The 25,019-nt window shown below is 37.1% G+C and overlaps 1 protein-coding gene across 1 annotated transcript in view; it reads left to right on the forward strand.

Moving 5' to 3' along the window:
• The window catches only part of SEL1L (sel-1 suppressor of lin-12-like (C. elegans)), a 188,622-nt gene that overhangs the window by 156,296 nt on the left and 7,307 nt on the right, over positions 1 to 25,019 (forward strand). The window contains exons 2-17 of the mRNA XM_009895896.1: positions 7,041 to 7,078; positions 7,424 to 7,646; positions 11,235 to 11,402; positions 11,999 to 12,104; positions 13,846 to 14,008; positions 15,833 to 15,886; positions 15,967 to 16,026; positions 16,651 to 16,732; positions 17,053 to 17,207; positions 17,956 to 18,012; positions 19,047 to 19,115; positions 20,466 to 20,543; positions 21,700 to 21,762; positions 22,560 to 22,647; positions 22,875 to 23,023; positions 23,544 to 23,709. Coding sequence (XP_009894198.1) covers positions 7,041 to 7,078; positions 7,424 to 7,646; positions 11,235 to 11,402; positions 11,999 to 12,104; positions 13,846 to 14,008; positions 15,833 to 15,886; positions 15,967 to 16,026; positions 16,651 to 16,732; positions 17,053 to 17,207; positions 17,956 to 18,012; positions 19,047 to 19,115; positions 20,466 to 20,543; positions 21,700 to 21,762; positions 22,560 to 22,647; positions 22,875 to 23,023; positions 23,544 to 23,709 — 1,719 coding nt within the window. The remainder of the gene's footprint in view (positions 1 to 7,040; positions 7,079 to 7,423; positions 7,647 to 11,234; positions 11,403 to 11,998; positions 12,105 to 13,845; positions 14,009 to 15,832; positions 15,887 to 15,966; positions 16,027 to 16,650; positions 16,733 to 17,052; positions 17,208 to 17,955; positions 18,013 to 19,046; positions 19,116 to 20,465; positions 20,544 to 21,699; positions 21,763 to 22,559; positions 22,648 to 22,874; positions 23,024 to 23,543; positions 23,710 to 25,019) is intronic.

Genomic DNA, 25,019 nt, shown 5'->3' on the forward strand with positions numbered 1-25,019 from the left:
GACTCCTGTCAGCTGCGCGGCCGCGGGTGGCGGAGCCGGGCTCGCCGTGGGGCGGCGGGCCCGCGGTGCTCAGCCTGTGCTTGCTGGGTTTGCCTCACCGGGGGCGGTTCGGTAGGCCTGACGGGGGTGAACGCGTTGTTTGGTCTGGCTCCTGCCTTTAAGTAGCTCGTTAGGAGCCTACTTTGTAATGCCGGCTCTGCTCGGACTCGGAATGAGACGGGTTTTCCTGCCTAGTACGCGTTTTCTTGCTGAGGAGCTGATAATGCTGACGTTGGTGTTATCAGAGCACTTTTCTCACGCAAATATATATGGAGCATTTCTGGGGCCTGCAGTATGTCGCTGTAATACGTTTTCTTTTCTGCTGCTTTTGTTGTTAGGCAGTTTGGGTTTTGTATGCTTCTTGTATGTTGTCATCTACTTCCTTTCCTGGGGTTTCTGCCTCCCACACCCTTCTTTCCACCATGGGCGGGTGGGAGAAATGTGCAATGCTTTTATTTATATAGTGTTTCTAAAGCCAGAAAGCACTCCTTTAATAGACAGCCTTATGCAGTGCTACTGAGGATGGGCTTTTGGGCTGTCAATGGTATTTCAGGAAAGTAATGTTTTCTCTAGAGGTAAGTTCAGTGGTTTGGGGTCCATTTTCACGTATGCAGTAGGAAGTTGCAATTTCAAGTTACATTCAGATTAGATATCAAGCATACTTAGGTGAACTTTGTAGGTAGTGTTATAAACAAGCAGGGTGCTTCCCAAGGTGTAGGAAAGATACACGCAAGTTCTGTGAATCCAGAGAGATGTACCCAGGCTTTGAATAATGTGTTCTCACTGATAGCGTATATAAAGCAAAAAGCTAAGGCGAGATGAGACTGTGCATGTCAGGTGAACCATCTGTTGTGTACGTGGAAGTTAGGTGACAAACTTACAGGCTGTGCAAGTGTGCCTCTGTAGCTGTGCTAGCATGCAACTCTTCTGTCTTGACTGCTTTTCCACTATCACAAAGTTGTGTTTGTGAATATAAAGTTCTGATAGCTTAATTCAACCTTTAAAACCTGTATGGTTAGAGTCAATTGAACTAATACGATTAGTAAGTGCAAGAAAGTATATTGCACAGAACATGAAGCATTAAGAGCTGTTGCCAAACTTAAATTGCTACTGTGAGGTAAAACTGTTCATTAATATCCAGAATTAATTAGGAGAGGGTGTTTGGAGTCCATCTTTTGGCAGCAGATGATAACAGGAAGCCCTTTCTTTCTCCAATTTCAGTCAAGAATCATTCTGAAAGAAAATAAGATGTCATCACTTCATCAATGTTTTGATTTCCCTCAATAAGAGTACCACTTTCGTTAGTAGAGTCTGGTACAAACGTAGAGACTGCATGTTAAATGCTTTACTGAATACTTGTTCATTCCTAATGTCTGGTCTGGAAATAGTCATCTGGAATGTGAGTACATTGAAGGGAGGGGTTTTAAGAAGGATGAGTAAAAATAGTCCAAATATTACATTTCCTGTCTTCAGAAGATATTTTTAATGAGGATTTTATTTTAGTAGTGAGTCTTATAACTACAGCTTTAAACCCTAACTCTATAGTCATAAACTTTGCTTAAATCAATTTATTGAAAACTTGAGGTGAATGCAAGAAAACTCAGGCTGAAAGAAATGGGCACTATTTTTTAAAAGGTATAATAGTAACACAGATTATGAAGAAGATGGACATTGGGGGTTGGGGAAAGAATATTAAGGAGTCCTTGGGGAATTGGCAAAGATAGCTAAAAAAATGGAAACTCTGTTCCCACCAAACTAGCTAGCTTCTGCTTATCACAGTAGTGATGGCCTTCTGCTTCTTCTGTTGATCACTCATTAAGAATGTTGAAAAAAATGTTCTCTTACTCTTTTTTCTGGTGGCAGATATTATTTGTTTGTTGGGGTTTTTTTCCCCTTTGTTTACACACTAAGGGGTAGGAATTCTCTCATTCTGCCTGAAGAGGATGTAATTCTTCCTCTGACTGCCCTGCACCTTCCATGGCTAACCTCGGTGATAGGCAGAGGTTTTCATACTTTCTCATTATGTGGTAGGACAAATAAGCACAGTCATATACTTGTTGGAAACTTCTGTACCTGTTCTCTCAAAAGGCAGGGCTTTCCCTGACCCTTCTGATTTTAACTTATCTAACTGAAAAACATTGCCTAAACTTGTTGCCTCATAGGGAATCTCAATTCCTACAGAGGGACTGCTGGAGAGTAAGTTTTGTAAATAGTTAGCCAGCAATTGCAAGGAGACTGGAAAAAAGATTTGTATTCACGGTGAGGGTGGACCTATACCTTAATCTTGTAGTTGCACTAAAATGAATATGCTGCACAGATTGTAGCTGGGAACAATATAATTGCTGCAAAGGATACTTCAAAACTAGTCTTGCTGAATAAATGCCACTTCTGGATTTTGCTTAACTCACTCTAGGTTTTAGAGGTTTGTGTAATAGGAATAGCATCTATGCTATGTAGTCTGTTTCTGTGCTGAATTTAACAGTTGAAAAATTGACGAAAAGTAATCTGAGGTAGTTTTCTTAAGATTTCCTTTTTTCCTGTAAGAATAGTATAAACAGGGTTTGCACTCTTTTTCGAAGTCTTAACTAGTTAATTGCACAAGAACATTGGAAGAAATAGCTAAAAATACCACATAAAATCTCTGATGGATGCTCTAAAGCAGTCATTGTCAAACCTTTTTTGTTCATGCACCCCTCCCCGTAAAAAATGTTTGAGCATACACCTTCAATGTTTAACTTATAAAAAAAAATACATGTATGTACTACTGTGCTAACATACTATGTACATCATAAAACATACACAAAAACAGAAATGGAAAAAGAATGAGATAAAGGTAAAATAAACACTGTATTAAGAAAAGTTTTATTTATTAGTGGTACAAAAAGCATTTTCTTTCTGCACCCCCAGTGGGTTGGCTAGCACACCCCTTGGGGTGCACACCCCACTTTGGAGATCACTGCTCTAGAGCATGCAAGCTCTTACTAGTTGCTTTGTTGTGATAGTGTTTGTAGCTTGAAGAGCTTGGTAGAAACTGGAAGGAAACTGACTACAGTGATCAGTAAGGGCATTCATCAGGGGTTTGGGAGATAGCCAACTGCTTGCACATACTGAATTTTTGGCTATTTCCCGAAGGTGAGTGACCATTCTGACATTGAAACTATTAGTATTTCTTGCCTGGTAGTAGCAGTCCTTAAGCCTTATAGGCTGTGAGTTGATTCAGTATTCTAATATAGCAAAACTTTGGAACTGTTTGGCTCCTTCAAACTACTGACATTCTTCTTGCTGAATCACACGACATAGCTCTTCTTGTTTCTACCCCTCTCTCCATAGTGCTCTCTTGAAAACAGTAATTCTCACAAAATGGTAGGATCTTCATCCAGCATATGGTAGGATCTTTTTACCTAGCATAGGCTGCCAGAGTACTTTTGCTACATTTAAATAGACTGATTGAACACTGGTCTTTCTAATTGAGGAAAATTGAATACATTTTACAGCTGATTTGAATTATATATGAAGTGACGGATGGTTGAAATAAGTGTTTAGATGTATGAAGTGCTCTAGAGTCCTGGCTGGGCATGAGAGCACCCATCAGTGTCTACAGCTCAGCGCTGTGAAGCATTCTGTACAACGTTGCCAGCTGCCCGTTTCAGCCACAAGTATTTTTGCCTACTTCTTCCTTTTAATATATCATTGCATCTACCTAATTTGTTTAACAAATGGTAGGATTAATTTCCAATCGGCCTTTTCAGAACAGGGTTATAGAATTAGACAGCCTTGGTAACAGACCCAAATTTAAAAAAAAAAAAAAGTCAGTTACTTTTAAATTTAACTATGGAAAACCAAACTAAACTATCAGCTTTAATCCCTGAAGCAGGTGTACAAACATAACATCTGTGACTTTGTTCAGTAGTTGAGCCTTGACTAATAAGCTGTTCTTAGGTCAAACTGTGACCTTCCATAGATCTTTCATTAACACTTTCAGAATAGTTAACTGTTTCTTAGAAGTAGACACACTTCTATGGGTAGCGAGTGCATATTAGTCAGCGGTTCTGTGAAATAACAAGGCTGTAAGCGATCCCTTCTCTAGTCACATTATCGGTCATCACTGCAACCTCACGTGTCTAACTTAGAAGGACATCCCAGAGCTGAGAACAGTTAAACTAATATTTTTGTTGTTGCTTTAGTGCTGTTTTGGAACCACTGTGTTGAAAACAATTATTCAAGTACAACGTCTTAATAACAAAGCTGGTTCCTTCAGAGAGAATTTAAATGATGCAATAGAAACGAAATAGGTTTATTTACTTTCAAAGAAGCGCAAACGTTTAATGAGCTCTACCTTATGTTGCTCAGATGTTTCTTGCCTTTCAATTTAGTGAACTTTTTGCTTTGCATATGAAGTTACAATAAAATTGTTCTTTGATATGTGTGTGTAGACAGTATACCCTATTTGTATTTGACCTTGTGTGGTCTTTTCTTGTAAAGTCAACCTTCCACAAGTTAAATCAGTTAGTAAAGCCTTTACCAAAAAGCTGGGATGGTCTAGTGCTGTCAGGCACATAGGCTGATTTTGAACAGGCAAAACCAAGCACCTTAGCTGGTATAGCTGATAAAAATAACATGATGTTTGTTACTGCAGTAACCGGTACTGTATAAGTATATGTATTAATAGCAGCGTACAAGCTACTGCGTAGGTTAACCCTGTCTTAGTTTTCCTCTGCTCTAGAAGCATGTCTGAATCTCTTGACAAGCTCTGGAGTCTGAAGTTGTAGGGATGGCATTTGTTTTTAGATTAAAATTATTTAGGATAGTACAGTGTAATTTGTGGGAAACACGGTAACTTCAAATTTGTCTAATAGTTTCAAAATAGAAAAGACGACCAAGTATCCTAAATGTATGTGTACTTTTACTCTAGTTAAAAAACAACTGTTGTATGGTGATCTGAAGTGTTGAAGTTCAGCAGTAGAACTTTTTATGACTTATCATGATCAACCCTATCTGTTAGATTCGTCAAGCTGATAAGCACTGTGCTCTCTGCTGAAAATGCACCTGGCGGTGTTTTTTCTTATGCTTCTTTTGGCGCTTTTTCCAAATTGGTGTTTGTTAAGTCTTATGCTGTCTTGGTTGCTACTTGCAGGTTCTGTTTCATCTGGACTCTTCTTTTCTTTTTCCACTAGTTTTTCTGAAGGGCTCCATGCGCTTTCATTTTTGGACCTGTAGGGTACAGCTGCTTACCCACACCGACTGTTATAGATCATTTTTAATCCTGTGTCTGCTGGCAGTCAAACTTTTTGAGCTTTCCATCCTCTTCGGTATGCTCAACAAGACTGTTATCTATTTGTCTCAGTTGCACTGTCAAACTTCTTGTCACCTTAGTTTTGCAGCTTCACTTACACATTTTAGCATTTTTTCTTGATTTTCATTATGCTGTTACAGCTTAAGGTTGATCCTCATCTTTTTACTTACTTATTCTAATCAAAGTTTACACTTCAAATAACAATGTGGAAATCGCTTTCTGCAATCTGGCTTCCAAGATTAGCCCTTTCATTGCAAATACCCACAGTTGCTCTGTTACAATAATAGTCTTCAAAACATGAACTGATGAAGCATCATGTTTGTAGTTATACACTTCAGAGATTATTTATCTCTGGTAAGACACTTCACTTGCATGAGGATGAAAAGTACGCATGTTTTGTTCACTGCCAAATGCTTACAGAAAGTCAGCAAAGTTCTGTAAACTTTCGGAGAGCTTTGTTGGCATTCAGTATTTGTGCAGGTAGTCTTTAAGAGCTAACCTTAACATACTCAATGGTGTATCTCATGCACAGTTCTGTCAGTTCAGGTATGTTTTGTAGTTGTCCTGCTGGTCTCCAGCCTGACAATGCCTTACCACTGCTATAGGGCATTACGCACCTGACAGTCTCAGAAGGGGGGATTTTTAAGTGTCGTAGGAATTAGTGGCAGCTTTGCTTAGTCATCTGTTTGTATTTTGAGCTTTTATTTCGATTTAAGTTGAGTTGTGTACCAGAGAGAAAGAGGCCTGTAGCATCTTATTTCAAATATGTGGGGAGTTTGTTTACCTAAATGAGGTGGAATCAGATACTGATGACTGGGAACAGTCAAGTTTCATCTGTGATAATTTTAGAGGCTTTCAGTTGACATGATAGTGCAAAACAAGTTGTTTGAAGTATAGCAAGTAGCCCATTTAAGTTACAGGAACAAAGAAAATAAGAGACACAATTCTGCAAAACAGTGGTAAAACTGTCATAAATAAGCTTTTCTGATTATCTTCTCCCTCCTTTTCACTTCTATTCCTATAGGTTTCTGCCTAGTAGCCTTTCTTCTTTACCATTTCTTCTCTTTCCAGTCTTTCTAATCAAATATCATATCATAGCCTGTTCAGATAAGAAAGATTAAACAAGGCTTGCAGCTCTTGTAGAGTATCTTACAGACAAACTAATTTCTCACAGTTCTGAAGAGAGACCTCTGTATAAAGGTTTGAATATACTGGTCGGGCAAAATTAATTGGCATTCTATAAAAAAAAAAAAAATTGGCATTCTATCTATGTTTAAGTTGGGTGGTATTAATGTAACTTTCTGGTTGCTACTGAAGCTGTTTATACTAAAGCTGATTTGGTGACTAAGAACCTTAGGTTCCATAGGCCCTTTTCACTTGATGCATATCTTTTAAGTAGTTTAGTTGGACTGCAACAATTCACTGTGTAGTAATCTAGAAGATTGATTTGGGTTTAAAAAAAAATTCCACACTTTTTTCCCAGTATTGGTCACACAGTTCTATGCATAATTTAAGGAAGAAGAGGATCGTCTGTGAAACATTTAATTCTTCCTGGCAATACTAACAAGGTCTTTCTGAAGTGCATTAGTCAACTTAGTACACTAGAGTATTTCAGAACTGTGGTACAATATTATAGTTAAACTTATTTTTATTTTTGATTAAATTACTCATGGAAAAGCTTTTTACTGACTTACAACATCTCTTCTAGATGAAGAGGGAAATCAAGATGAATCACTGGAGTCAAAGGTGAGGAAATACGTTTCTAGTCATTCTGTTTTTCTTGTGGAGTGAGAATAAAGGTCTGAAATTCAGAACTAAGATTTAATTCCTGTTTTAAACTGTCCTGTAGCTCTTCCTGTCTCTAATTTCTTCTGTGCATCAAAAGAACTAATTTTGTGCTACATGTTTGAAAGAAATTTTTTTCAAAGTACTGAAAGGGGTAGAGTCAATGAGAGCTGGTAGAGGTAGCGCAATTTACTTTTGATGCTACTGTTTAAACTTAGTATGTTAATTAATCATAATTACGTTGTTTTTGCCAGCTGCTGCCCTTCGGTTTCTAATATTTTAAACTATGTGGCTGCTTTCCTTCAGACTTTATCTGCAGAGGACCAGGTAAAGGATCATTCCACAGGAACTCGAGTGGTAGCAGGTCAGATCTTCCTTGAATCAGGGAAATCAGACTCTCAATCGGAAGATGCGGAGAACTTTCACAGTCAAGAGGAGGAAAAAGAGAATTCGCTGGAAGAGTTGAACTCTCTAGAAATGTCAAATCTATTAAATAAGGATTTGGAAGAAGCAGAAATACAGAGTCCAGGTAACTGCTCAAAGACTTTTGAACAAATGTAAAGAAAGATACATCTGAGTAACTTTGGTGCATGGATGAACACAGTCATTTTGAATATATGGAATAACTAGTGTCTTAACCTGTCTGGAATGGAATGGCAACTGCTGCCTTTCCCATTAGAAAGTAACATCAAAATGTTTTCAAATATATTGTGACTGAAATTTGAGTGGTTATTTTTAGATTCATTTGAAAGGGTTTTCAGTAATTATTCTTGTTTCTGTCTTCTTGGAAAGCTTTAACAATCAAATGGAGAAAGCCCCAATTTCTTCAAATAGGACTCAAGTACACGTACTGTGCTGTGTGCATGTATACCAACCATAAAAGGAAAATTTTTGCATCAGTGTTTTCAGCCTGCTGGCTGTTTGTCGGGAGAGTCAGTTGACAGAGAAGGGACAAATTGTGATGCAAGCAAGCTTCCTAGGATGGCATTGGGAGCCTTAGGGCAACATCTAAATTGCATGTAAACTTTAGTAAGTTTTTAAATATAGGTAAAATTGTACGTGCTTGTCCCTAAATTCCCAGGAAATTTTAGTATTTCTTTTTGACTTCTAATAAAAATATAAATTTAATATGATTTTTTGACTTGCAGTTAGTAGTGGGTGATACCTAGATGGCACAGTTGAGTACCTTAGCCTATGCAGCAAAGACTTTTCCTTTTAGCTTGTCCATAAAAAGTAAATCTTCAACTTTACTGAAAAAATATAGTTACATGGTAATATTATTAGTATTTGTCTATCAATTCAAATGTCAAAAGAATGCAGGCATTTTGAAATGAGCTCTGTTATATACTGTCAGTGTTTTCTAATAAGCCTTCCTTATTAATGCAGAACTAGCGTACAGTTTGCAAAAGCTCAGTAATAGGATTAAGTATTGCTGTCAATAGGTGTAGTATTGTACAGGAAAAAGATATATAAAATCCACTAAATAGCTTGCTGATACAAAACAGTGAGCTAAGCACCAGATTTTGTTTGTGCAGTCTATTTCAAAAGTAAACTTTAAGATACTTTTAATCTCATATCAGAAAGGTGTAACCAGATGGCTTGTTCCCTGGCAGCTAAGATTTTTAACGACACCTGTCAAAGTACTGCAAGTGACTTTCAAAAGCCATAAATTTAAGTCTTGCGCAGTTTTTGGAACCTCTTATGAAGTAAATAAGCGATGTGGATGGAAGGATTATTGGGACTATCTAAAAAGCAATTCTGAAGGGAAAGTACTTGTATTCTGGCAGGGAAAAAAACTGCTAAAGGACAGCTTTACTGGCAAACTTTTCTGAATGGGACAGGAATCTACCTCAGGTACAGATGTTGCATCTCTTGAATGAGCTACTGGTGACAGGACTGCATTAAGGGAGATAAAAACTTTTCTAAATACAGTTTGGCACCTGCGTCCAGTCATAAGATTACATGGAAGAAAATAATAGTCTTCAAGTTTGCGTGTGTCTTTTTCAGGATACTGAACAGAAAAAAAATTCATCTTCAGTAATTTAGAATTAGTACTACTAAGGCTCTTAACCTTCTAAGGAAGTTGTCGTGCTCTCTTCTGATTAGTGAGGAGGTCTTGTGTGTAAAGAAAATGGTATTTTTTGCATTATCTTTTGTGTTGTATGTTTTTGTAACAATCAAGTTCCATACTAAATGTTTTTTTCTGAAAACTGCCCACGAGTTTATACAGAGCTGGCAATTCCTGCAGCGTTTGTTTTCCTATTTGGAGGAATCTTGCAGTAATGAAACCAATAGTTACAAGTAATCTATATTTGAGTTTCCTGCAGCATAAAGTATGAGATCAGATATAAGTAAATAAGGACAAAATATAATGATAAAAGACCTTAGGCTTTACCTGCTTTACTATGTCTTAATAAATTGCTACTTGCACACTCAGTTTGGCAAAACGTAATTTATCCTCTGAGTAAATGCCTCGCGTCAGTTTGTCACTCTTTAAGTATGTGATAAAATAACTGGTGAGCATTTTATCCTGTGATCGCATTGCGGTGTTGCTTTAGGGGTTAGTGTTTGTTACTATCTGGGGGGAAAACAGCATTATGTTTGAATTTAGAATGAAAAAAGGCAAGGGGGAGGACTGGGGCAGAGTAATGTCATAAATTTAGTGTACAGTTAACTTTCATGCAGAGCACTATGTAAATGGTTCATGTCAAATTGCTTTCAGTACAGGAGACAAGGTGCTAAACAATACAAGTAAAACTTCAAGTTCTCAAGTAGTGTTAATATCCTGGACCTGGAGTTTGTTCAAACGACAAGAAAGGTCTTGTTGAAATGATAAGAGGTCCCGTCAGTTGTAGTTATACTTACCCTTAGCATGAGTTTGTGCGTTACTCTGTGATTAACAGATGTCTAAAATTATTCCAGGCTGATTGCATCTGGACACATTATTTTTGGATGCAATTTGTGAAAATAACATTTTTCCTTGTGTGTTTTGGGATAATTAACTTGGAGTGGTGTGATGGAATGTCTGCCAAGGAATGAAAATTATGAAGAGCAATTTGAACAGCCTAACTAATCCTGGAGACTTCCTTATGCTTCAAAAAATCAACATGAAATTTTTAAATTAGTAAGGTCTCTAAGCCTTACAATTATAGACTTAGAAAAAAGAACTAGCTTTCTCTATAACCACAAGAATTACAGACTTAACTTGAAAAAAACACTGTGTAATTGACATTCTCAATTACATGACTTTGCAAATGTCTTCAAATGAAGCTGAACTCACCTGCTGGATTTAGCTTAGTGAAAGAGAAAAACCTTTGTAAAAGGCTAATTGAAATAATTTCATTTTCTAAAAAATGAAGATAATTCTTAGTCTTCATAGAAGATTGATTTTATTTAAAAATACTGCAATATTGGAATTAGTAACCTTTGAAGTTCTAGTCCATGAGAAATGATACATCATGCTGTTCAAAGTAACTTTGAATGCAACTTAAATACATTGGTGAAGTGAAATAAAGTTTTCAATATAAGTATATACAACAACAGAAAATTGACTGGACTCGTAGTGGTGTCATTTAAGTCTTTTCTTATAGTTGTATGTTCTAAGCATACTCCCGGCCGATACTCAAGTACTTTCAGTATCACATTTGGTGAAGTGAGTGGTTCTGTCATGAATATGTCTAACCTTGGGGCTAAAATGAACATATGCACTGTAATGCACTTCAAGGGTAGTCTTTTGTATGAGGAAGGAAGTGCATAGAAGAGATGAGAAAGTGCAAGGAAGGCTGTTTATTTTGGTAGGCAATAAAAACATAACTGAGATTTGCCTTCTCCAATCTAAACAAAAATATTTTCTTTGCTTAGAACTAGGGAATGTAAGAAACCACATACCTTCTGTTTCATTTCCTAATTAAAAATAAGAATAATACTTTTTCAAGTGCTATTTAGAAAAATAATTGCTTTTTCAGGCTTTTGTAAATTAAAAAAATTACTGAAAACCTGATTAAATGCAGTACATAGAAATTAAAAATGACCATAGGAGTGCTTTTCTGTATGTAGTGGATGACTTTCATTTGTGGAATAAAGGAAAGCAGTCTAATTCCTGGGTATGTATTTTCAGCATTGACAGCTATTGGAGGCACTGCAGATGGTGAACCTTGCCACTTCCCCTTTTTGTTTATGGAGAAGGAGTATGCAGAGTGCACTGCAGACGGGAGGGAAGATGGCAGGCTTTGGTGTGCCACAACCTATGATTACAAGCAAGATCAAAAGTGGGGCTTCTGTGAAAGTAAGTAACCTGATGTCTTGTTCTTGTCCGAGGAATGCTTTCTTAAGCTAGCGTTTTCAGTCTCTTAATGCCTTTTATCTCACTCTTAATGCTTTTTATTTCGGGGTCTAGAAGTCCCTGTCTTATATTAATGGCCACTTTATACTGTGATATGCAAGTAATTATAAAGGCAAAGTTCTCTTGATGGAAAAGCTATTTGGGAAATCTTGCAGTGGAGGCATCTATAAAACTCTTAGTTTCTGAGACTGTACGAATATAGGAGTTTGACAGCGTTTCCCATTATACTCATTGATTTGTTGCACAAAGGCAACCCTTCTGTAGCAAACATCCTTCCCTGCACAGCTTGCTTTGGAGCAATGAAAAGAATATTTTAACAGCGAACTCATACATGAGAGACATCACATGAGAAGAAACTGTCTACCAAGATACCCAACACCTCCTTTAGACAGCTTTTTGTAATCACTTGGGTTGTTTCTTGGTCCTCAGAAACATATTTCTGTCTGTATTTTCCCTTTAGTATTAACAGGAATTTTGAGAGAATAGTCTTGACCTATGTAAATGGAGCTCTTAACATACTCTTTTATTTTTTTTTTTAGCTGAAGAGCAGTCTAATAAGAGAAGGCAGATGCAAGAAGCTGAGGATGTTTATCAGACTGGAATGAAAATCCTTAATGAAAGCAGTAAAAAGGCTCAGAAGAAAGAGTAAGTCTACCTCCTCCACCCCCACAACAGAAGGATGACATGGCTGATCACTCTGGCTTAACTGAAAAATAACTTAAATGAGTTGCCCTAGGACTTTGCAGTTTGTTGGACTTAGTATCAAACTATGCAGAGATAGTACTGAAAATAAATAGTAATTTTAGGGTACTTAGAAAAATAAACTCATGCCTGCTTTTCTCTGAATCCACTAAAATTTGTATAAGCTTAATTTCTGAAAAGTGGATGTCATCAAAACATTGACTTACTGAAAGATGGTGCTGCAGTACTGTAGCTACAACTTACATGTGGCAACTGCACAGGAAAAAAACTGAGAACGTGATACAAGATAATTGTCTGTTTTCAAGTGTTTCTTACAGTTTGGTTCTCCTTCTACTTCAAAGATTAAGTGGGGGGAAAAAAATCAGCATTTCTTGTCCTGCTCTGTTTTTGTTCCTTCTTTCCGATCTTTTTGGCTACTATAAAAATAGCATTAAGCTTAATCTCAACAAACTATTCAAACTCTAATATTGTATGAGAGAAAAGGGTAATGCTTGTAGACGAAGAAAAAAAATAATTAAATGAGTGTTCTGTTCATTCTGGTCTGTTTACTTTCTACTCTGTATATATCCAATTACTGATGAAATTGTTGTCAACTTACCACTATAATGAAGAATAGCTATGCTCATTTAGAACTCCCTGGTATTCATGTTGACAATTTCATCAGTAAATGGTGACTTCAGTCTGCTGATTATTATGTGAGCACTACTACCATGTTAAACTCGTTTGTGGGGATAAGGGAGCATATTTCTACTTTATGTATCAGGGAAACTGAAGCACACCTAGAGGTTGTCCATCACACTGTGGCAAAGACAAAGGGAGGCAGTATCTGTCAGACTCTGACTAGTATTCTTTTGTATAAAATAGTGTAGAAATTGTGAAACAATATTAGATCTTAGTTCTCTTGAACACCTTACACTTTCTTAGAAGATGAAATTGTGTGAGGAACCAGGTGTGCCTCAGCCTGTCCTAAAGAAAACATGCCTGAGAATAGAAAGGAGGAGAGGTAAAGAAAAATCTTGGAATGGTATCAAAGGTCCATGAGTAATAAAGCTGAAGCATGCTTGACAGTACTGTGTTATGATATTTAAATTGCTGTGAAACCAGCTGCTGTGAAAATACTTTGGAGGACTACTGTAAGTTCTGAGGCTGAAATAGAAAGGGGAGTTTACAGAGAACTTTCTTCTTGTTAGCATGACTCTCATCACAAAATAGATCATGCATGCAGTTGTCTTGGACCCAACACTTAGTGTTTCCATTGGGATGATTTTGTAGTTAACAAATCAGAGACTCCATAGTCTTTTTCAGGCTGCTTTTTTCCATCATGATCTGTGAAGCTGTCAGAGGAGCAATCCTACTAGATGCCTAGTACAGGACTTAAAATTGTTGCTACAAAAATGTGATCATTTGACCTTAAACTTAATGCATATCTTACAGGGGAGGAAATGCATGCTGCTTTGCATATGGGGTAGAGTGAACATGAAAATCTAGTTTGTCTGTTAGCTAAATCATACAAGTTGTTGCATAGATTGACAATTCAGAGCTGGAACAAATTACTGTAGGTAGATGCATTTGTAGAAAATAGAGGCTAAAACAGAGGAACAAAACACCTCCCCAGAATCTTCAGGTTTATGAATGGAATCTGCTTCTTTGCCTCAAGGTGGCTAAGAAATTGTTTTCTTTTCAGAGCGTATCAATATCTTCTGAAAGCAGCTGACATGAATCATACGAAGGCAATGGAGAAAGTGTCTTATGCGTTGTTGTTTGGGGATTACCTGAAGCAGAACATCCAGTCATCAAAAGAACTATTTGAAAAACTAACAGAAGAAGGTTCTCCTAAAGGACAAATGGTACGTATGTCCTTTGATTCTACAGAAGTTTTTATAGGTTTATGAATTGTTTTATAGATTGTACTTACTCTAAGGTGGTTTTATAGATTGTTCTTACATCCAGAATAGAATGAGAACAGTAAGTGGTATCTGTTGCCTGGTTAAAAAAGACGGCAGACAGAGTGCTGCTTTTTTAAATAGTTTGAGAACTTGATGTAAAACATTTGGTTCAGGCTCTGATTCAGGAAATGTATTTTACAGTGCTTGCCTAAGCATGTCCTAATCCTGACTGCTCATTGCCTTTATCTTTTTAAATTTCACTAGTGCCTTGCTTTGGTTCAAAGATTGTCACCCAAATGCTTCTGCTTTACCTGGTTTCTGCATGCTGCTAGCATTACTGAGAGTGCAGGAACAAATGGCACCTGCAGCCTCAAGGTACACATGGAAACAGATCTTCTCATTGAGTTTAAAAAACACAGCATTAAACCACCAGTAATATAGTATGATGGTGGGCTTTTCGTTTAATTTCTTATCTGTGGTATGATCGACTAGATTGGATGTATAAAAAACGAGTAGGTACAGGTGACTCCAGTGAACAGATCTCTGAAACTCCATTACTTTTTTCTTGTGGTTTGTGTGGGATGTTGTGGCTTTTCATCTGCAGTTTTATCTTTGAGATAGGTAGATATATACACACACACAAGTTCATAATCTAGGAAGTTATAAACTCCTAGGAATCTTGGAAGCTGTTTAGTGGAATGGGACAAATGTGCCTTTGACTATTATAGAATTGTTCATATGTAATTGTTCACATGTAATGTCATAAAATGTGGTTGTTATCAATTTTAATGTCTCAATATCTGCATATACTTGGTTTTAGATCTCTTTTGTTTTGAAAGTGTCAGCTTCTAGAAATTATTGAGTTTCCTTTAGCTCTTTGGCTACCAAGTCTCCTGCTGTTCCCTGTTGAATGTTGGAGTGCTGATATACCATGGAAAGCAGGAACATGTTTTCTCTAGAGCCTTTGTATCTCAGTGAAGACTTTGACTTTTATTGGTCTAGAATTCAATACTGTCTGCATGAGGTGACTTTTTTGTGTGTGTGTGCTTTCAGAATTGCCTAGAATAGTATTATAACACTGTGAAATGTAGACACCTTTACATATATACACTGCCATCTTCTGTGCTACTAGTTTCTCCTATGGGCCACACAGCTGTAACAGGTGTTATAGATAGAGCAATAATTACGTAAATTTTAAGAATAAAAATATCTTTTGAAAAAAACCTCAGCCAAACAGCTCTGTGCATTCGAACTGCTTATATTTATAGTCATAAAAGCAACTAACCCATGGCAGAACATATGCAAAATAGTAAATTCATAGGGTCTGTTAGACAGTAAATCAAACAGTAAGACTCTTCTAGAGAAGGTGATGGTTTACGTATGTTTGCACTGGTGTATGAGACAAATAGGATACATGAATAACCTGACAGATATTGCTGATCTTCACTTTAGTGTCTTTAAACTAGGATACTTTTACTGTTCAGGACCTTTGGATCTACATATGGCATTCAGGGAGGTAGTAGTTTCTTCCTTGTGTTCAATCTGCTAGGCTGAATTCTGGTGAGATGTATTTATGTTCGCGTTCTTAATGAATGATTTAGAAATGTCATACTTCAAAAGGGGCAGGGAAAGGCCTAGGTATAGGAGGTGCCAAAGTGAAGGTAGAGCTTGGCATATTCGTTGCAGCTTTGAATTGTTGTTAGATGATTTTATACTTATGTATTCCAGGAAAGCTGATCCTGGATTTTTCAAAGGATGTGCTGACAAACTTTATTTTATTTCTAGGCTCTTGGATTTCTATATGCATCTGGTCTAGGAGTCAATTCTAGTCAAGCTAAGGTAACTTAGAAATCTTCAGTGTGTGCTCCTGTATTTTATCTTGGAGGCAGATATTAAATAACCAATGATTTTGTTTTAAGGCCCTGGTGTATTACACTTTTGGAGCTTTAGGAGGAAATCTGATCGCCCATATGATCTTGGTAAGTAAGATAGTTAATCTCTTTACATACGCAAGAACTTTTTTGTACTCTTAAATTTTTGATATAAGATTTGCATTCATGTGACTACACTGTCCAAATATTAGGTCATTATGCATGCATTGGGTAGGCAATATCTCCCCTGTTACTCCTTGTTAACTTAAGGAAAGGTCTGCTCATTTTAAGTTGTCTTCCACTATGAATTTAGATGGACCATGTTTACATCTCTTGACTTCAAGCAGACATGTCAGACTTTCAATTTTTATAGGCTAATGAGAACTGTGAAAGCCAGAGATCTTTACAGAAGATGCTGTTTTAATCAGTATTGTGAGATTTAAGACAAATAAACTGCAACCTGTGTAAGTAAAAGGCCTTAGGTTTTCAGCCATAAGTATTAGTCTACTTACTTGCTTTTTCCTGAGTAATATCTGAAGTATATTGGCTATGCTTAACCTTTAATGGTGTCAGTCAGTTGCTTTTAATGCAGACACAATGGACTTGTGGCCTTTGTTTTGCCTATTGTCTCGTCAAATCTTGCTCAAGTAATGTGAAAAAAAAATTGTAACCGGGCAAGTGGTATGTTGTCAAATAACCGATAGTCCCATATTTTTATATTTTCATTTCTAGGGTTACCGGTACTGGGCTGGGATAGGAGTCCTTCAAAGTTGTGAATCTGCTCTCACTCACTACCGACTTGTAGCTAATCACGGTAAAACTTTTTACTAGGCTAATGTTCTTGACTTGCTATGTATTTCTATATCATTCACCTAGAAGATACTAGAAGTACTATCAACGCTAATAGTACAAAAATAGAGAATTCCTGTTATTAAACAAGTTATCTGTTTGACTCTGAATCGTGCTATGCTATTTTAATCTCTGTCTATTGAAATGTTTTTCTTAGAGTGTCAAAGTAATTTATTCTGTCTGAGTAACAGTTTGAAGCTCTGTAGAGATCTGTTTTTACTAAGTTGCAGTGTAGTATTTGTATTGTACAAAACTGTCTGAAAATTTCTCTTACCTGTTTTCTAGTTGCTAGTGACATTTCTTTGACTGGTGGCACAGTGGTTCAGCGAATTCGCTTAGCAGATGAAGTAGAAAATCCAGGAATGGCAAGTGGGATGCTAGAAGAAGACTTGATTCAGTATTATCAGTTTTTAGCAGAGAAAGGAGATGTACAAGCACAGGTAAGATTAAGTTCACCTGATGGCATGCAGAAGTTTTCAAGAATTACGGGAACAGCTTTATGAAATATGGAGAGATGTTGGACCTTTAGTTTTCTCTTGCTCCTAAATCAACCTGTTTGCTATTTCCCGATTAGTTTTTATGAGAAGAGGCTTATATTTTAATGTGTTCAAGATAGACCTTAGAGAGAAAATGCGAATTTTTGTGGAAAATAAGTCCAAAACATTAGTTTCTTAGGCAAGAGGATCTTGGCTTTCACTAGAAACCAGACAGACTAGTTTAAGCATAGCTTTAGAGGTTGTGGATGAAGCCTTGATCAAAAGAACTGGCCCTGACAGGGACCTCAGTTTCTCGCTGCTTCTGCTCTTTCATGACTTCTGCATGCTGCCAGCTGGACCTCTTCTACACATGATGCAGGAGGGGAGGACACTAATACAGGCAAATTGTTACCATTCAACTTGGTCATATATGACTTAAAAATTAGGGAGGCAGAATTCAAATGAACAATTATTAGTTTACATCTAGGATATGTCACTTTCATCTAGGATAAATTTCTGCTTAGGCTAATGTGAAAAAATAGGACTGTACTGTAGTCATTGAAGCAAATCTGTGCCTTCAGACTTTGTGGCATCTTTAATTCTGATATGGTCTATCTTTGTGCATATAATTAGTTCACTGATATCTGTATTACTAGAAAAAGAAAGTCCCTAGGGAAAAGTGACTTATTTGCAATGTAAAATTTATTTTTAGGTTGGCCTTGGACAGTTGCACTTGCATGGAGGAAGAGGAGTAGAGCAAAATCATCAGGTATGCTGTCTGTGTGTATGTCTGATACATATTACACTTGGCAGAGGGGCAGAAAGTATAGCTGAGACCACAATGAAGCAAAAGCATTTAAGTACCGCTGTGAGGTATTTAATGAACTCAGTAGTCTTGTTCAATAAAACTTAAGTCATTCAATAATTCAATAAAACTTAATTTTCATGTGACTAGTACATGGAGCTGATTTTCTTACCCAATTAGTTTAAGACTAATCATCTTAGAAATGAGGAAGTTAAAAAACAAAGACCAAGTTTTTGCCAAGTAGTACTTGAAACTGGCTGAGCTTTTGTGCATGTAGTAGAATCTGCATGATGCATGGTGCGTACATTAGCAATGATAGTCTGGTTTACGTGGCTTGCAAGAATATTTTGCTTCTGTAGACAAAACAGCACAACTTTCAATATTAAGGATATTAAGTGTGCATAGAAAATCAAACTTCTGCTGATGTAAGCCAACCTAGCTACTGCTTACAGAAGTTAAAATAGGTAACCTCTTCTTAAAGTTTGTATTGAAAAAGTGGAGACCTGAGAATGTGCGGTCCTGAGGATTATTTCAAACTCAGCTGCCAACAATAAATTACTCAGTGGTCATCACATTTAAAATACCTTAAAATGGCTCCACTGTAAGGGTTCAGAGATGATAGCAAGTAATCAGAATGAGTATATCCCAGCTCTGTGTAAAACTGGAATAGGAACTAGCAGATCTCTCCTCTTCTAAAGAGGATTTGGAGGTACAATAGGGAAGTAAGATTTACCCATGTAGCTTGTGCATAGTATCGGTTGTATATTTTTTTTTTCCTCTATTTTTTGGAATATGCTGTTGAGAGGGATTGCTGCTCAATATTCCAAGTGTAAGTGGGGAACCCTGTTACAGATATTAAATTAGGTGGGACTGATAACTCTTATTCCCAGAAGAACCTGGTAACTTGGCAAACAACCTACTTGCCTCTGCTCCATTTGCAAGAAAAGGTACTCAAGTCATAGTCATGGTGGCTAAAATACTTGTTTTCTTCCCTACAGCGAGCATTTGAGTACTTCAATCAAGCAGCTAACGCTGGCAATTCACATGCCATGGCCTTTCTAGGAAAGGTGAGATATGAACACTCTCAAAAATAAGCAAATTGGCTGCCTTTCAATGAAAACTAACAAATATTTCCTACTTCCTTATACCAGGCATTCTAAAACTTGAATGCTGGAACCTAAGTACTTCTATTTTGCTGCTGTTTTGAATTGTCCTGCAAGATTTGAGTGTTGTGTTCTATTCTGTCTAGTCGAAATTTTCTACTTGCTCCTTCACATTAGGAACTTTTGTGGGGTTTTTTTTTGGAAATAGTGCTTGAACTAGATTTTTTTTTATATCTTTTATTTTATTAAATAGTTAAATACATAAGGGTGCTTTGCCTGTGGCAGAGTTCAAAACTCAGAGTAGGCCGCTATGCTCTTCCATACAGTGTTTGCGGAAAAGCTAGGCTTGTCAAAAATTTGCCTAGTGGGAAATACTAAGTTCAGGAAGGAAAGGGGCAAGATGTCAGTTTTATTCTGCATAGCGAACTGGAGCATTTGAGTCAGAGTTGCCAACACATCTGCATCGAAGTGTGGCCAGCAGGTCGAGGGAGGCGATTCTGCCCCTCTGCTCCGCTTTGGTGAGACCCCGCCCTGGAGTACCGTGTCTAGTTTTCTCAGATCCAAGTTCTTTTTTTTTAATCTAAAATATAATTAACAAGCTACTACTGGTGATATTAATGTGTTACTGTTTAGAAGGGTATTTAGGTCACTTCCCTGAGATCTGGGTTGCAGGCTGCCTTTACGCTGTGAGGAGCTAAATCCCTGTTACTCCATTTGAGTACCCTCTAAGGTTATGCTGCAATAAGCAGCAGCTCTAGCTCATCTTCGTCACTGCAGTAGGGGATGCAAAAATTATGTTCTTAGAGCATGAAAAAAATAGCATAACGTGCTGGTCAAGGCATCTGACAGGAGAAATTGCAGGTTCCTGCTTTCTCAACTGCTTGAGTGTTTTGTATCTAATAAATGCTGAAATGAACAGGGTTTAGTAACCAATTTTTGCTTTGTTTTCAAGAAGTATTTGAACTGCCGATATAGTTTGACTTCCACTGGTCTCACAAGATTTTTGCCTGATTATGTGTTCTCACTGCACACTGGTAGAACTCAGAAATGAAAGGTGTTTTCATAAAAACTTTTTAATTTTATGAGCAGTTCATTCTTCATTAGAAAGTTAAACTCTCTGAATCTGAATTTTACAGCATAGAGATGCGTTTTCTGCTTCTGGGCAAGTTTTTCAATGATTATTCAATAATACAATAGTCAGAATAGTCTAATAGTTCAATAGACCTCCTCTCATATGCAAAGTGAAGATGCTTCATTATCTCCATGCTAAACTGACTTCTTCAGCTGTTCTTTAATTATGTCTTTCTCCTCCAGATGTACTCAGAAGGAAGTGATGTTGTACCTCAGAGCAATGAAACAGCTCTTCAGTATTTCAAGAAAGCTGCTGATATGGTATGATTATTTGGACACTAGAAATACAGCATGTGCACTAAAAAGTTGAATAGCTCGGAAGTGCTGCTAATGCTTCTTTTTGTGTGCTTCCATGTGCACATACCTACTCCCAACTTCTGTCCCAGAGTAGCCCATAATTAAACCCTGCTTGTCCAAGGTGTTGGAAACTGCCTCCAGTTCTGGTCATGGTGCTTCATGAAGCTGTGTTTAGCACAAGGGGCCTAACTCTCATGAATGTTAGTATCAGTATGGAATACTGTCCACCTAAATAGCCTACAATTCTGTTAAGTGTTAATTTTTATTAATCTGAAGTTGTCTTGTCACAGAAATTATTATTTTAGTTCTGTTTTGTGGTCAGTGAATAGATAATGGGTTTGGGTTTATGCCTCTCATGTCATTGAAGTGTTTGTTTTTTGGCTGTTAATCCCTCATGTCTGTCTTTGACCTATTCCTTGTGGTAGCATTTGTACAGTTAAAGCATGAGTAATCCTCCACAAAATGTTTAGCATGTGAAACACAGTAAATGAGGCTTTGAAGGGTCTTCATGGTTCTTGCATTCCACAACCAGATTGCCATTCTACACCTCTGTCCTAGAGTAAGGATCTCTCCATTTGCTAATTTCCTACATTTACTGAAGGTTTCTGATGTGCCCTGTTGCCTGTCCTGGCATTGAAAGAATCCCATAGTGCATACTTCTGTGGGGACGGTGGTCAGTAATCCAGCCCACAGGACAGCCACCAATCTGCTCTTAAATTAAAACAGATTCTCAGAGTTCCTGTAGCTGTTTTGGGAGCTTCTGGAGCATCCAGAACATCTCAAATTTCGAAAAACTAAAGATGAATAAGCTATTAATGCCCCACTTTTCTATGGGTGTGGCTTCTACATCTCGTATGACATTTTGAAAGTGCACAGTAGACTTTCATAACAAGTCTTGAAAGAATTTCTTTTTCTTGTTAGTCGCCTGTGTAGTTACTGAATAAAAGCTACTGAAGCTGCTATTTTCTTTTTAAGTAACTATTACTTAGATCTGCTTTGTGACTTTGCTTCTACTATCTTAAGCACTATTTGTGTTAGTGATGTTAAAGACATAGCAAATTTGAAAGATGTAGCTGTACGTTTTGCCTTTCTTTGCAGAAGTGTTTTCCTGTGTTTTCAGGGTAATCCAGTTGGACAGAGTGGATTAGGAATGGCTTACCTCTATGGAAGAGGTGTTCCAGTGGTAAGCTTTTGACAGTCGTCTTTCTAATCATAGGTGATTGTGTAACTTCTTGTTGTCAACAAACTTTTTCTGTGGTGGGAAGTACTGTAGAAAACTTAATTGTGAAGTTAACTGTTACACTGAAAACTCCATGAGGAAATTTGTAATATAAAAAAGAAAAAAAAATTCACTGTGGAGTTAGCAGCTATGAAATATGCTGAGTTCCCTCTAATAAGTTTGAAAACATTGCTGTAGCTATTAGAAATGCATAGCAGTGAATTTTTAGTAGGAGTTTTGAACTTGTCTCTTAATTTTCTTGTGAAATAAAACAAACCCTAACTATCCCTACTTGTGTGTCTTGTGAGAGTGGAGGAACACTTTGACATTCTTAATTAGTTCACTTGCCTTGTTCCTTTTCCCACAAGGTTTCTTGTGAAAAGTTTTCTATTTAGCTATGCAAACAGATATTCAAAAGTTGAATTAGCTCAAAGTTGAGGAAATAAGTTAAATAATTGTTCTAGAAACAGAACAGGGCATCCATTCTGTTAAGCATAACTGTTCATAGCAATGCTATATATGGATGCCAGCTTAAGTCTGTAGCTATCTCTAAGACATACTAATATGATTGCAGGCTATTTCATTTTTTGTTTCCAAATTTTGACCAGATGAATATTTTTTGCACTAGACCATCTTACTGTAATTTTCCTGTAATATAGACCTGTCCGTGTACTCACACATGTGTGCATGCATGTTTTCTTTCCTTACTTAAATTGTGGTGTGTTATAAGGTTCTAATGACTGGACCAAATCTTCCTGCAGAACTATGAACTAGCACTGAAGTATTTCCAGAAGGCTGCAGAACAGGGATGGGTTGATGGACAACTTCAACTAGGTTCCATGTATTACAGTAAGTGGCATCAAAATGATGATTCTCCAGGTCTAAGCATCTGTCCTTTCAGTAACTGGCCACTAGGTGGCATGAGAAGTGTAGATATACTGCATGTAAGTGGTCTTGCTGCATTGCATTTATATGTTGTTTTGTTTTCTCCTAATATTTTCACAACGTTTTCCTTTATTTCATACAACTCTGCCTTTCAAGAGCAATGAATAGCAATGACATATTCTTTCTTGTAGATGGCATTGGAGTGAAGAGAGACTATAAACAAGCTTTGAAATATTTTAACTTGGCCTCCCAGGGTGGCCACATTCTGGCTTTTTATAATCTGGCTCAGATGCATGCAACTGGCACAGGAGTGATGCGATCCTGTCATACTGCTGTTGAGGTAAGGTCATCCATTTATAAAAGTCAAATAATACTAACTTACAAAAGGTTAGATACAACCACGTTGGCTTATATAGGAAATTTATCTTAGCTAAAATCCACTAAATAAGTCATATATTATCAAAGTCCTTTGTATATCATGACAAAAATCTTTATTTTTATGTTGATATGGCAAGTTTATATTTCCTTTATTAACTTTGAAGGAAATGAAAAGAATGTAATACAAAGCAAACATTGGTATAAGTACTGAATTCTTCATTTACACGAGTTTACATGTAACAAAAAAGCCGATATTAAGAATAATTCTGAGTAAGCATCTGAATCTTGCTTAGTAATCTGTATCTTAAAGTAAGCCTATCTTAAGCAGTGAGTTTTTTATCAAGTTTTTCCTCTGAAATGTAAATATTTTGAGCAGGCATTTGAATGTTAAAGGTTTACCTCTTGCAAAACCTAAATTTCTGAAGTTCCTGACAACCAGTCTTCCTTCCCCCCCCCCCCCTTTTTTTTTTCCCCCTCTGCAGTTGTTTAAGAATGTATGTGAACGGGGGCGTTGGTCTGAAAGACTGATGACTGCCTACAACAGCTATAAAGACGGTGATTCAAATTCTGCTGTGGTTCAATATCTTCTCCTGGCAGAACAAGGCTACGAAGTCGCACAAAGCAATGCTGCTTTCATACTTGATCAGAGTAAGGACCTGAATTTGTACTGAAAAGTTGGGGTTTTTTTGGTTGGTCTGCAGTAGCTCATTTAGTAGAATGCTAGTGTGCTTAAAGATATTGTTACATAGCTCTTGTTCAGTTAGAACTTCAGTGAGACTTTTGTCTTCTTTCTTGCTCATCACACTGGAAAGCAGTCAGTTTTAACTTTCACCTGTAAGGATAGCTTTCTGGCCTAAAAGTTAGAATACAATTAAATTCTAAGTTACGGGATTTAAAAAATGGGATAGGGAGATATACTTTAGAAAGTTGCACAGTGCTGAAGATTTTCCTCCCTGGACTTCTTAAGCACAGACTTAACATTTTATTTTTAAATCTATAAAATAGGAATTGCATTAGTTTTACCTTTGACATTTACTATGCATACAAGCTTCAGTTTCCTTTGTTCTTTGTCTTGTAGTGTCTTTTCTCATTTTTTCCACATTTTCTTTGTAACTTTATTTGTACCACTATTGAAGTAGGGATGAAGAGCTGGGCAGCTGGTTCTTCTAGATTTGAAAAAAAAAAACAACCAAACCACCACCTTGTCCCAGGTCTCTTATTGCAACTAGGTGGCTAGAACGTGGATTTCTTAGAGTTTGAGGTCATAGAGAAACAATGGAAGTACAAGCGACAAATATTCCTAGAAACTACAAACCCCAGTGTCTTACACTTTCTGGATCTCAAACCCAGAAATCTAGGTGTCTCATTACCAGCGTTAGGGCTTTTTATCTTAAAATAAAAATCAGCTGTTGGTGGCTGATGGGCTAATCTAACATCTTAATTTCCAGTTAATGTTTTTCAAAGGTGCCCTAGTGACTCATGGTTAGATAAACTACAGCAATGACAGTCTTGGCTGGGAGTGCATTCTTGCAAAGATACAGCATCTTTCCCTGTGTTAAAATTTTGATTGTCATTACTCAGATATATCTGCATCTCAACCGGAGATCAATTTAAAATTATTTTATACACAAGAGAGTCTGTATGTCAACTGTGAGATAGTGTAGCTGCAACCGTACTTACACTAGAAGTGAAAAAAGTATAAATCCTTTGAACTGTCTGAACTCTGATATTTCAGTAACCCTCAATTTATGACATGGACAAGTAAAATAACTTTTGTTCTGGAGTAGCTGTAGTACTGCTGTGTAAAATATGCAGTCTCTGGCTGGTTAAGGAGTTTAAGCCTGTTTTACTTGACTAGTCTTGTTTTTTAGATGGTCAAACTAAAATAGCTTGTACTTTAGCCTTGTATTTGAGTGCACCTTTGTCAGAGCCTGAATTGTGTGCATCTTCTGGCATTG

Source organism: Charadrius vociferus, unplaced genomic scaffold, assembly GCF_000708025.1.
Source record: "Charadrius vociferus isolate BGI_N301 unplaced genomic scaffold, ASM70802v2 scaffold102, whole genome shotgun sequence".
Taxonomy (NCBI): Eukaryota; Metazoa; Chordata; class Aves; order Charadriiformes; family Charadriidae; genus Charadrius; species Charadrius vociferus.